Source organism: Caretta caretta, chromosome 1 (assembly GCF_965140235.1).
Source record: "Caretta caretta isolate rCarCar2 chromosome 1, rCarCar1.hap1, whole genome shotgun sequence".
In the NCBI taxonomy this organism is placed as follows: Eukaryota; Metazoa; Chordata; order Testudines; family Cheloniidae; genus Caretta; species Caretta caretta.
In genome coordinates this window covers 271,470,739-271,483,542 of record NC_134206.1, presented here as the reverse complement: position 1 = coordinate 271,483,542, position 12,804 = coordinate 271,470,739, and the positions used below count along the sequence as shown (strand labels likewise).

General features: G+C 42.9%; 1 protein-coding gene across 2 annotated transcripts in view; it reads left to right on the top strand.

Moving 5' to 3' along the window:
• Positions 1–12,804, top strand: part of PLXNC1 (plexin C1) — a 96,505-nt gene that overhangs the window by 36,451 nt on the left and 47,250 nt on the right. For both annotated transcript variants that reach the window (XM_048835577.2, XM_075124285.1), the window contains one exon: positions 10,053–10,192. In XM_048835577.2, the coding sequence (XP_048691534.2) occupies positions 10,053–10,192 (140 nt within the window). The remainder of the gene's footprint in view (positions 1–10,052; positions 10,193–12,804) is intronic.

Below are 12,804 nucleotides of genomic sequence, written 5' to 3'. Positions count from 1 at the left end.
ATGTTTTCAAAATCACCTGGTTTTTATAATGTTTCTTGCACACACCTGGCACTCAAGCTATGACTCTAATCCTTTGCACACTGATCTGAGCCACTCAAGATTTATCTCCGCTAGGGCACAGTACTCACTGTCCCTTCATAGAAGCAATATTTCAAAAGCTGTTGAGGGTTACGTTTAGAACTCCTGGTCAGCTCAAGCCTTTTGCCCTGAGACCAAAGTTTATGCTTTAAGAGCTGATATTTTGAAGTGCTCTAAAATCCCCATGCAGACTTGGATTTTACTTTAGAAGTATTGTCAAGGAAATTAGCATTTGTTGAATAGAGGGAAGATGAAAGGCTCTATTAAGCAGCTGGGGTAATGTGACCATGACTCATGCTCTTCAGCTGTTTTCTGAATAATGGGACTGAGTGTGATCAGAGGAAAGCAAGTTGCTAGGTCATTGGGTCCAGAGGTTTCTGATACACAGTTCCCTAACATGAGCTGCTCATAACATTTTCAGATTTTTATAATTTTTTTATGCAGAGCTAGTGAATACAGGGGATTAGAGCCTTGGAGGGTGGGGGTTCTGTACATTTGCTAACCATCTCCCCTTAGGGTTGTGCTCTGGCTCAGCCACACAGTGGCAATGCACCCATAGATGACAACCTTTATTAATATAAGGAGTTATCCGGATACTGTGGTTAAAGAGCCAGTCCAATGACTAGAGCTTTGATGAAAAACTGGGTTTCGAGAAATGTCATTTTTCTATATATACTTGATGAACAAGAAGTCATCCTGAAAAGGGCCATTGCCCTCTGGGAGCTCAGAAGCACTGACAGAGCAGAGCCATAATGGAGGGAAGTTGGGTACCTTCCACTCCAGTGACATACTTGGAGGAGAAGGGAAGTGGAGCCATTGGTGATCTTCCCCACTCCCACCCCACTGCCCTACAACAATCCCCGTCCCTCAAAAGTTCCTCCCATGGCTGCTCTACTAGGCCAGGGGAGGGGCTTAGAGGCACCTCTTCCCTCCGGTGCTCCTTGATCAAGGGACTCCTTCCCTCCACGATGCCTCTAGCAGTGGGGAAGAGGCTCCAGGCTCACCCTTCCCCACCAGTGCTGCTGCTTCTAGGGAAGAAGGGGAGGCCAGAGCAGTGTAGGAGAGAAGGGGAGGGGGTCAGAGCCATGTCTTGGGGGATGTAGGGTGGTCTTCAGCCCTGCCCCCCAAACTTCCCAACATCTACACTCCCAATTCTTGTCCCCCCTTCAAAACATGTCCCCGGTGACTCAGTGTTAGTACCTGCATCCTCTACCCAGCTCTTCAACACTTGCTGCCCTCCACCCCCCACCTCACACACACACTCACTGGTGCTCAGCCCTCCATAGGGAGGACCTGGCTGTGCTGGACTGGCAGAGATAAGGGAGACAAGGAGACTTTGTAGAGGCAGTGAAGGCGGTAGTGTACAACCAGTGCATTTTGTGGCCAAGGAGCCAGAGGCAGTGGAGAGGAAGAACTGGGCTGTGGTAAATGGAGAAGCTGATAAATTGTTATTAAAACAGAACGAACACATCCCCCCCCGCCCAAAAACAAACAAACAAACAAACAAATGTTGCGTTAAGATTGCCGCATGGTGCCTCATGTTCTTCCAGGACATCGAGTTCAGCTACATTAAAATCTCTGGAATCATAAAATTAAGAATTAATGTAATGTGAACTTAAACTTCAGAAAACCAGGAAATGCAGAATTAAAGTCTATATCACCCCTCAACACAACCTCACCTGCTCTTTTAGAGTGACCTTCCAACACACCAATGACATGCATACAGTACTAGTGCTCTACCCCTACTGACACTGCAGAACTCGCTGAGAACAGAGCACATGGGCATTGTCGGGCAAAGTCTAATACCTTCTCCTTGCTAAGGCAAATCTTGGGTTTATGTCAGGTGTAGCAGTGTTGGATCCATCCACATACATCCTCTGTCTCTATTTTAATCACAATTGCTAACAAAGCGAGATGAATACAACAAAAGGGCGGGAAGTCTCTGGGTGCTGTTTCTGTTGTTACAGAGTATTGCTTTGAGTCTCTCCGAGAAGGTAGCAGGGAAGAACAGGTTAACCAGACCTGCTGGCCTCCGGGAAGGTAGCAGGGGAAAGTGTATAGATTAAGCTACGATTACTAAACCTAAGTCCTATTGTTCACTGAGGTATCAGGGGCAGCAAGAAGGCCTAAGGGCCAGGCTAAGCTACTTGCTGGAATAAGGAGTAGCAGGTTCAGAGAATCTAGGCTGTGTCACTCGCTGACCTGTGCCAGGTGTGACGAGGAAATTTGATAAGCTATGATTTCAGAATCTAGGCTGTGTCACTTGCTAAGTAATACCAGGAGTGACAAAGAGATTGAAATATCCATGTTAAGATTTTTAAAAGAAAACAGGGTAAGCCAGTATCAGAGGGAGGAATGGAGTCAGAAGGAACTCCAACCTCACCTTTTGTTAAAGAAATTACACCTTTTAAACAAATCCTTCAAAAATTTGGGCACAGTCCTTGGACTAAACAAGCCCTAGCTGATGTCTGCACTATTTCGGACCTAGAGGATAGATTGGCTCAGTATATCCTCATATACAAACCTTCTAGTGCTGCCAAAAGAGATGCAGCAGCAATTTGGTTGTTGTGGGAGGCATGTAAGGATTCTTACCTCCACTTGTCTTCATGTAAAGAGGAAAAGGCACAAACAGAAAAGGAGCAGACAATTGGAAGGTGCTGGCTACAAATACCCAAAGTCAGCTGAAAATAGTGAAAGGCTCTCCAGGAATGCAAAAAGAGAGAAAGATTCCTGGCAGACCAAGCTAAAGCCTCTGAGAAAATTGAAAGAGAATCATGTGCTCCAAGGTATGGTAAAGAAATTAACCTTGAAGCAGGGCAGAGCACCTGCAAAACATAGTCGTTGTGAATCACTAATTAAGAGTCTGAGACAAAAATTGGGCTTTGCCTCTAAAAGGTAGCAGCCATTACAGCAGGTGAAAGGGGAGAAGGTCCTATGTAGGGCACCCCCAGGCATAATTACAAAGAGAAAAGAGAGTGAAAAAGTTAACTCTGCAGAGGCTGGAGGGAATTAAGCAGCTAAACTTTGTGAAAATGTTAAAAAGGAAAAGGGTTAGAGAGAGCATTCTTGGTTTCTTTGCAGCCATTCTGAAGGAAAAATGGGCCCTTTTCCAAAGGAATGTCTGTAAATTAGCCAGGCAAAAATAAACTATCTGATTAAAATCTTTTGACTATGGACAATTTAGTCAAATTTGCTAAAAGAACATAAGAGACATTATTGGAACTTAACTGCCTCAAATGTATAGAGGGAATGTAAGATGTAAAAGACAGAGCAGTGTGGAAGGGATGTTAAGGAATGGAAAATATGTATGTATCTATCTGTGTGTGTGTAAATATATAAAGTTCTAAGGACCAACTGGTTTTGTTTTTGTTTTAAATAATGCCACTAAAAATCCATTTGATTCTTTAATTCAAAGTTGCAAAACTGAAAGACCTTTTTGCCAGACACAGGTGATTAGTGTTGTTTGGCTTTGGGATTTGGCATTTAACTCTTAAGAGGTAACTCAATGCTTTACAACATTTAAAATGTTTTTAAGTTGCGGCTGCAGCAGGGCAGTCAAAATCAGGAGAATAGAAAAAAAATTCTGGAGTTTGTTTGTTTTGTAACAAAATAGCAGATGAGAGCTGTAGTAAATAAATAAATAAGAAGAAATTAAAAAAGAGTGCTCCTCTGAAGCAACAGCAGGGGTGAGGTGCGCAAAACAAAAAGAAGCAATGTTAGAAACACTGAGTCTTAAAATGGCTCTGAGTAATCAGACTGTCACTTTGATAAAGGTACATGAAAACTCTGTAAGCAAAAAAAAAAAGAAATAGTTACACCTTATGTAAAAATTGATATGGATAATGTTATAGAAGTTAAACTATGGAAGGAATCAGTTTCAGAGTAGCAGCCATGTTAGTCTGTATTCGCAAAAAGAAAAGGAGTACTAGTGGCACCTTAGGGACTAACCAATTTATTTGAGCATAAGCTTTCGTGAGCTATAGCTCACTTCAGAATGTGCATTTGCCCCAGAACATGTGCAGGGTATATTGTAGAAGGGGCAAAAGAAATGCAAACATACCATGCGACTTAATTAAAATGCTATTAGGGCTCCAAAGGGAGCCACAATAGGTTGGGTTTTCTTTTTCAGATTGCTGTGTGTTTTGGAAGGAGGAGTTAAAAAAGTGATCAAAACTCTGGTGAAAGTTGATTGTGTCCCTTTTAAGATGGAGTCTCTGAGCTGCTGATGGCTTTAAATCCAAAAGCAGGAAGCGTCTGTGAAAATGCAAATTACCTAAATGATAAAGGAAGGAAAGAACTAGCAGCACAAAGGAGCTGCAGATAAAGGACATACCTGGTCAGCAAACAAATTGTCTAAAAAAAAGGCATGGGATAACAAGAGAATTTACATAAATTTAATGATAATAAGTACCCCTGTAACAATGTATAGTGTGTATGATTTTTGGAAAAATCCTTTAAGATCATATGGTAATGATGCTTCTCAGCTATTACCTGTAAATAAACTTAAAGCTTAACACAGCAGGAAAAACGTTATAAACTTGGTCTGCTGTATAAGAAGGAAAACTGAGGTACCCCACCTCATGGATTTAATGACTAAACAGTGGGATAATTTCCCCATAACCCTTAAAAGATAGAAGCCATTGAAACATGGCCTGCCTATAGAACAAAAAAACAGGAAAATATGGGGGTAATTCCTCTGTTTTGCCTGCAATCAGCAAGGGTATTTGTAAAAGAAATATTTGAAGCAATAATCTGCCACCCCAAAAAGGGGTAGAAACATGTTCTTTTGTCCTTCAGAAAATCAGGAAAAGCTGATGCCAGCTGAAGAGCAACCCAATACCATGAATATACTGTCACAATAGAAATTGTGTTTTGTGTTCTATGTTTTGTCTTGTCTTGTTGCTAGCATTGTTGTGTGTTTAAAAAAAAAATACTGCAGACCTGCAGGTAATTAAAAATAAATTAAGCTCTCTGTCCCAGCTACAGGACAGCCTGATACAAAAACAAGTACATGCCAATGTACACTTGGTCCAAATTGGTCGGGGTAACCTAAAAGCCCGATGGAATCTTTGGCAATGGCTTAATACTACCACATGGCTTATGCATAAGAAAAAATTTAGAAATAGGAAACTACACAGCCATAGCTATGGGATGCACTGAAATGCAGATACTTGCCCTAGCTACTTTGGAACACAAAATGTTCTGGGTCATACTGGGAAATATTAAGGGTTTGATGCATTTGTTAAAACAAAGAAAGAGATCATTGTTTGACACTTATCAATATGAATGGATGCAATACGTTTCCAGTATTGTAAAACCAGACTTGTTAATGGGAGAAATTGTTGTCAGAATTGCACACCAACAGTCCATGGAGGCAAAGGTATTGAAGGTTAGTCCACTCCCCATATTACACATGGGATCCTTCTGGCTACTCTGGACCTCGAGCCAGTGGGCTGGGGAGGGAGGAAAGCTATTGGATACTAGAGGTTGTACCGAATGGACTCCTCAAAAGTGGGTGTGCCTCACCTTGCCTGTTGCCCCAGAACCTTGTAGTAAAGATACATCACTAGGATCATGTATGTGGGATGAATTGAAATCACAAACTCAAATTGCCTCACAGTACCTTCTCTTGAATAGGCTACATAGAAAGAGACACTGACGATTATAAATCTTAGTGTCAAAAGGGGGATTATGTTGGATCATATTAAAGAAGTTCTGTATTAAAGTCACAAATGAGTTTGATTCCCCATGGTTTGAATTCCAGGGTATTACTGGTTAAGAGGTCTCTTGGTCTTTGGTACTGTTTCTCTCCCTCTATGTGTGAAACTTGCAAGCTGCTAATTGTGTTAGTACATTCTAAGACAGAGTCTGTTCTCAAAGCAATTCTTTGTAACAACAACTACTCACACAGAGAGAGACTCAAAGCAATACTCTGTAACAACAGAAACAGCACCCAGAGACTCCCCTCCCTTTTGTTGTATTCATCTCGCTTTGTTAACAATTGTGATTAAAATAGAGATAAAGGATGTATGTGGATGGATGCTTGGTGTGGATAATAACTGAATGATCAGGGAGGTGCCAGCCTAAGAATCCAGTGTCCATCAGCTGAAGAAGGCGTCAAGTGGAAATAGCCAGAGGACCCCCGGAGGGCAGACTGGAATCCACCCAACACCCTCAAGAATGGGAGAACCAAAGAACAGGATAACATCTGGCGGCACGGAGCTGTCAGGAATGTGCCATCTGCTGATTGATTCAGCAACAGCATGATGAAGCAATTCCCATAGATTGGCATAGGAAGAAATTCCTATAAAAATGGACTCTAGCAAGTGAGAACTTTGGGGTCTGATTCTGCAAACCAACTTCCAGGAGCATCAGATGAGCATCTGACAAGGCCCTGCTCCCTCCTCATGTCCAGGCCACCTGGCCAGTGGCTTGGCATGAGCAACTCTAAGGCTGGTAACTATGATAACAACCTTGCAGAACCTCTGTGTGTGTGTGTATGAATGAATGTGTGAATAAATATGAGATTGAATGGAATGCTATAGCTATAACTAACTGCTTACTATGATTCTTTCTGTATTCACAATAAATGTGGTATTTTGCCTTTTCCCCTTTAATAAGATCCTGCTGGTTTTTATTTTATTGGTATAACAGCAGACAGGAGCTACTTACACCCAAACATTGAGCCTGTGCCACACAAACCAGCCCACACTTGCTAAATGTTCCCACTCCTTTTCCCTGGCCTTCAGGATTCCCTTCGAGACATTGCCTTCACTTAGCCCTGGAGAGCACAGTCACGAATGCCACTGGACTTCTAACAGTCCCTGTGACAAGAAGACCCCTGTGCACCGCTCTTGACACAACCTGTGGAACTCAGTGCTGAAATAAGGCCTACCTGACAGCACATGTACACCTCTTCTTCTACACAGTAATGGCTATACCAACCTGCCCCAAATAATCCCACAGTTGTTCAGCACAGATAGACACGACAAAGTGAACACAGCTGGAATGCATGCAGGTAAATGCTGCCATTCAAATCTGGAACTAACCACAGCACAAAAACAGTGGCTCATTCTCTTAGCTGTTCTTTGTATCTACTTATTATGGCATCACCCCTACTAAACAATTGCCAGTGCCACGGTGGCACAGTTAAGGTTGCATTGCGGGGAGGGGGAGTGGCGGCATTTATCTTAACTCTTCATTTCCTGATCTTCAGAGATTTTAGTGGAGCTGAACTTGATATTCTGGATGGGCATGAGGCACCAATGGGTAACCTTAACTCTCCCATAACAGAGGTTTTGGGCAGTTAATTTTTATAAACATCTATGACGGATTTGGAGTTGCCTGTAGCGATTTATGAACATTATGTGTTGTCTGTGTTATTGACATGTTTACTGTATGCATATACCGAGTTAATTCAAAAGCAGTATTGTCAGGAAATGCACCCAGGAAGTGGGAGGTGAATCCAGCAAACTCTTGAGAGACACCCCCACCACATGAATTTTGTTATGTGCACCAATATGAAGGCGATGTGTCACACATCGCCTTCATATCAGTGCACATAACAAAATTCATTCCGCACATGAACATAAAAAATTAGAGGAAACACTGGTGTGAATGACACTGCTCTGAGAGTAGAGAGGGGAAGCAGCAAATCATGATGAACACAGTGTGCTCTCATAGAATAAATTAGCCATGTTTTCTAGACATATGTGCATAAAATGAGCTGGAGAACACGTGGTAGAAGCTTTCGATATTTCAGCAGCCATGCTGAACCAAGCTCTAAATCGGGCAAGGGAGTGTGTCAATGGGTGTGCCCACAAACAAACTCATTAAAAATCTGGATAATCACAAAACTCGAAATCCTAATGGGTCATTTTAAACTTGTAATAAAACTAACTTTTAAAAAATAGTTAAAAATCATTTACCCTTGAAGGCCCCAGCCAGTTTGTGGTTTTAGAGTCATACTTTCCTATATTTTTAGATATTTTTTTGTCACCCCTGTTATGTGAATAATGCACACAGAGGAAACTAACTGATTATAATACAGTGGAAACAGCTAAACTAACTACACACACTCTGCTGTCAAATGCACCAAATAAACAAACTGAAATAATTAGAGAAAATGTTATTTTTGTAACAATAGTAAGTAAAAATAAAAAGTCCAGAAAGAAGTGTGACTATTAAAATTGGCCATGTTTCTTTTTAATAGAATTAAATTTAATAGTGAAAAGTGCAAGGTCATGCATTTAGGGATTAATAACAAGAATTTTTGTTATAAACTGGGGACACATCACTTGGAAGTAACAGAGGAGGAGAAGGACCTCGGAGTATTGGTTGATCACAGGGTGACCAAGAACCGCCAATGTGATATGGCTGTGAAAAAAACTAATGTGGTCTTGGGATGCATCAGGCGAGGTATTTCCAGTAGAGATAAGGAGGTGTTAGTAACGTTAAACAAGGCACTGGTGAGACCTCATCTGGAATACTGTGTGCAGTTCTGGTCTCCTATGTTTAAGAAAGATTAATTCAAACTGGAACAGGTACAGAGAAGGGCTGTTAGGATGATCTGAGGAATGGAAAACCTGTCTTATGAAAGGAGACTCAAAGAGCTTGGCTTGTTTAGCCTAACCAAAAGAAGGCTGAGGGGAGATATGATTGCTCTCTATAAATATATCAGAGAGATAAATACCACGGAGGGAGAAGAATTATTTAAGCTCAGTACCAATGTGGACACAAGAACAAATGGATATAAACTGGCCGTCAGGAAGTTTAGACTTGAAATTAGATGAAGGTTTCTAACCATCAGAGGAGTGAAGTTCTGGAACAGCCTTCCAAGGGAAGCAGTGGGGGCAAAAGACATATCTGGCTTCAAGACTAAGCTTGATAAGTTTATGGAAGGGATGATATGATGGGATAGCCTAATTTTGGCAATTAACTGATCTTCAACTATTAGCGGTAGATATGCCCAATGGCCTGGAATGGGATGTTAGATGGGGTGGGATCTGAGTTACTACAGAGAATTCTTTCCTGGGTGTCTGGCTGGTGAGTCTTGCCCACATGCTCAGGGTTTAGCTGATCGCCATATTTGGGGTTGGGAAGGAATTTTCCTCCAGGGCAGATTGGCAGAGGCCCTGGGGGTTTTTCGCCTTCCTCTGCAGCGTGGGGCACGGGTCACTTGCTGGAGGATTCTCTGCACCTCAAAGTCTTTAAACCACGATTTGAGGACTTCAATAGCTCAGACATAGGGTTAGATGTTTGTTACAGGAGTGAGTGGGTGAGATTCTGTGGCCTGCGTTGTGCAGGAGGTTAGACTAGATGATCATAATGGTCCCTTCTGACCTTAAAGTCTATGATTCTATGATTCTTTAAAACATGACTGGCTAGCTATTGGGACATCACCACACATATTGTCATTTTTATACACAGGAAGATGCACATGTAAATTACTTTTCCTTGAATTGTGGCTATATAGTACTCAAAAACCTGTGTATGGCTTTAAAAAGTGTCCAGTGAATCCAGCTTTATCCTGTTTCTTGTCTTTTCATTCTAGAATTCTAGCCAGCCATACCATTTTCAAGACATTGGCTAGAGTTACAGTTTGTTTCTCTGAACTCTTTCAGTGATCATAGGTATTGTTTCAGGTTGTGCTTTTTCTGAATTGTTGAACAGTAACATATAAAGCTGCATTTTAAAGTGGATTTCTGTGATACATATCTATCAATATGTTAGATTGCGCTTCCTGTTGGTAGTTTTATTTCAGTAGAAATGCAAACGTTAACACTGCTAAAATTAGAAGACTTGAAAAGGAGTTGTGGTTTTCATCACCTCTCAGGATCGGATTCAAATATGTTAACAATTAAAAAGAAAGATGAATTCTGATTCATTTAAAAATATTTTAAATGCATAGCTCAATGTTCTTTTTTTTTTTTGATAGCTTGTTTTTTAACCAGATTTTATTTTGTTTCCAATAGCCTATCCGCAGTATTTCCATAGAACCTTTATGGATATCAGTGTTAGGTAAAAGGGACGTGGTAGTCAAAGGAGAAAACTTTAGCAAAGCATCAAACATTACAATGGTGTTGACTGGAACCAGTGGCTGCAAACAAGACAAGTGAGTTCAAATAATACAAATATTTATGTGTATATTTTTAGTACATTGAAAATTACACACATACCCCAGAGCCAAATTTTGCCTTTAGATGCGCAGGCAGGTATGCAACTCTCATTGACTTACAGTCAAGGACAAAATGTGGCCCGTTATTTACGTTAATGATCCCTTAATTAGCCAAGTGCTGAACACATCCTGTAAGGTGCTGTGACTCTCAACTCCCACTGAAAACAATGGAGGAAATACAGCCCTGCATTAGTGCACAGCCGAAGGGATGGTATGGGTAGATGGGAGGAGCAAGTCTCATTCTGGATCCTGGAGCTGCCAGAGTGATCCTAGTTCAGCCCTTGGTACTAGTAAGGGATGTTCTGAAGGCTTCCCTATCTTGCACTCAGGTGCCATTGCCCCTCTGGGCCTTGCAGCAGGTAGAAAATAGTTGGGGCATAGGAATGCCTCAGCCATGTTTTGACCCACCCCAACATATCCCAGCCGTGCTTCAGAACTCTGCTGGTACTGGAGACTTCAGTGACAACGGAGTGCATAGACTGTGCAGTGCTCAGTGGGACTTTGTGTAAGTGCCTGTTCACCAATGTGAAGAAGAATTGCACAGTGTAACCCTTAGTGAAATAGAGTAGATTACCCTAGGTTAGTGATACCCAATCTTGAAGAGTCACTTCAGAGGCACAGAGAGATGCGTGCTAATTGTGCAATGGAAACCTGACATTGCATTACGCACTTCATCATATAGCCACAGTGCAGTGTTTGGGTACTGGGATTATTTTGTGGCACACAGCAACTTTATTCAGCTGACTATCTGCCGTCTCCTCCTCCCCCTTCTTCTTCAAGTAGTATCCCGGTGGGTGCTTCACTGTAGGTGTGTCTGCGTCCCTGCGCTGCTGATCAGGGAACTTTGGTAGCAGTCCGTCCTGCCTGCGCATGTGTTGCTCCTTGCCTGCCATGAGGCCAGCCAGCATGCACGGGTGACCCTCCTCAGTTCCTTCTCAACCACCGTTGGCTAGAGACATAGCTAAAGCAGTCCTTTCACAGATTGTTAACTCCCTTTAGATTTGCTAATTTTAGCTTCCCTTGAAACCTTTTTTACTTTCTTTCCTTGTTTGCATTTTATTTGGCTTTGACTAAAAAAAAAAAATAAGAAGAAAGAAAAATGAAGAAAAAAGGGTTTGCCTCCTGCCAACCCTGTTGGGGGGGACCCCCCAGGACAAGTGTATGCCGGCTCTCCATGCTTCAAAAAGGGCCTCAGTTGCAAGGAATCTATCCCAGTAACTGTCGGACACTCACAGTGCGTTCACTGCCTGGGGGAAAGCACATTCCACAAAAGTGTGACTTGTGCCAACAACTGAAGCCCAGGTCCAGGAAAGAGAGATTTAAGGCTTAAACTCCTGCTCATGGAGTCGGCCCTTCAACCCCCAGAATCCCAGCGGGAACTCTCACTGCAGCTTTCTATGTCATAGGGAAGTGAGCCCAGAGAGATTAGCCACTCACAGGACCACTAAGAGAAGGTTTGTGAGTCCCTGTAGCGAGCCCAGATAGAGCTGAAAACAATCCCCGGCTCCATCAATATAATCGGTACCAATGGCACGGAAGTTAGCTAAAACTGGTACCCAGGGCACGCATGGTACCAAGCCAACAGAACAAGCTGGACTGCCCAAGGACCCAGTGGACATGGGCAAAGAAACACCGGTACTGTAGAAGTGTGGAAGACACAGAAGATCTGCCCCAGGGAAGGCTCAGTCAGTATGGACATCTGCACTGGTACTGACTCCAGTGCACGTGGCACCGATGGACATTGTGGCCAGATCCACATCCCTGACTCCATCAGTGCAAGCCGCTCGGCACTGACAACCACTGCCAATACCTACACTATCGGCACCGCCTGATTTTCAGTGTGTGGACGGATCTTTCGGTGTCCAATGCACTGGATTCACCCTTACTTAGTACTGGAGCCCAGGGACCTTGCTCACTCAGAGCTCCGGGTTCACCACCATCCTTGCCATGCACCACCATTATCACTGGAGTTAGAAAGTGAGAAGGAAGAGATTGGTTCCCAATGCTCTTCTCACTTGCCATACTGGGCCCAATTTCACTATGGGCATCAGGTGTATCGCCCCCCTGATCCACTGTCTCCCTGGTTTGGCCATCCATGCTAACAACCGCCAGGCCCCTACCCACCACAATGGCCATATTGGGACTCTTGAAAGGCTCAGAGGCAGCAAACCTTCCATGACTCCAGCATGGCATACCAACAAGCAAGGAAACACCCTTCTTCAGCTGTGGCTTCGAGGGCTTCTGAACCCCCAGGACAAGGGGAAGACATTGAGGCAGAGGTGGAAGAAGAAGTCACTCCCAAGCCCATCTCTCATCATCCTCACCAGACGAGATGGTGATCCACCCCTCACCCCCACCACCATTGATGGCGGATGATTTCAAGTTATTCCAGGACTTATCACAGGAGGGTGGCAGAAGCCCTACAAATACCATTACATGAAGAAGTGACAAAGTCCCATCACAAACTGGTGGACATTTTACATTCTTCCACCTCCTCCAGAATGGCCCTCCTGTTTAATGAGGCCATACTAGACCCTGCCATATTCTTA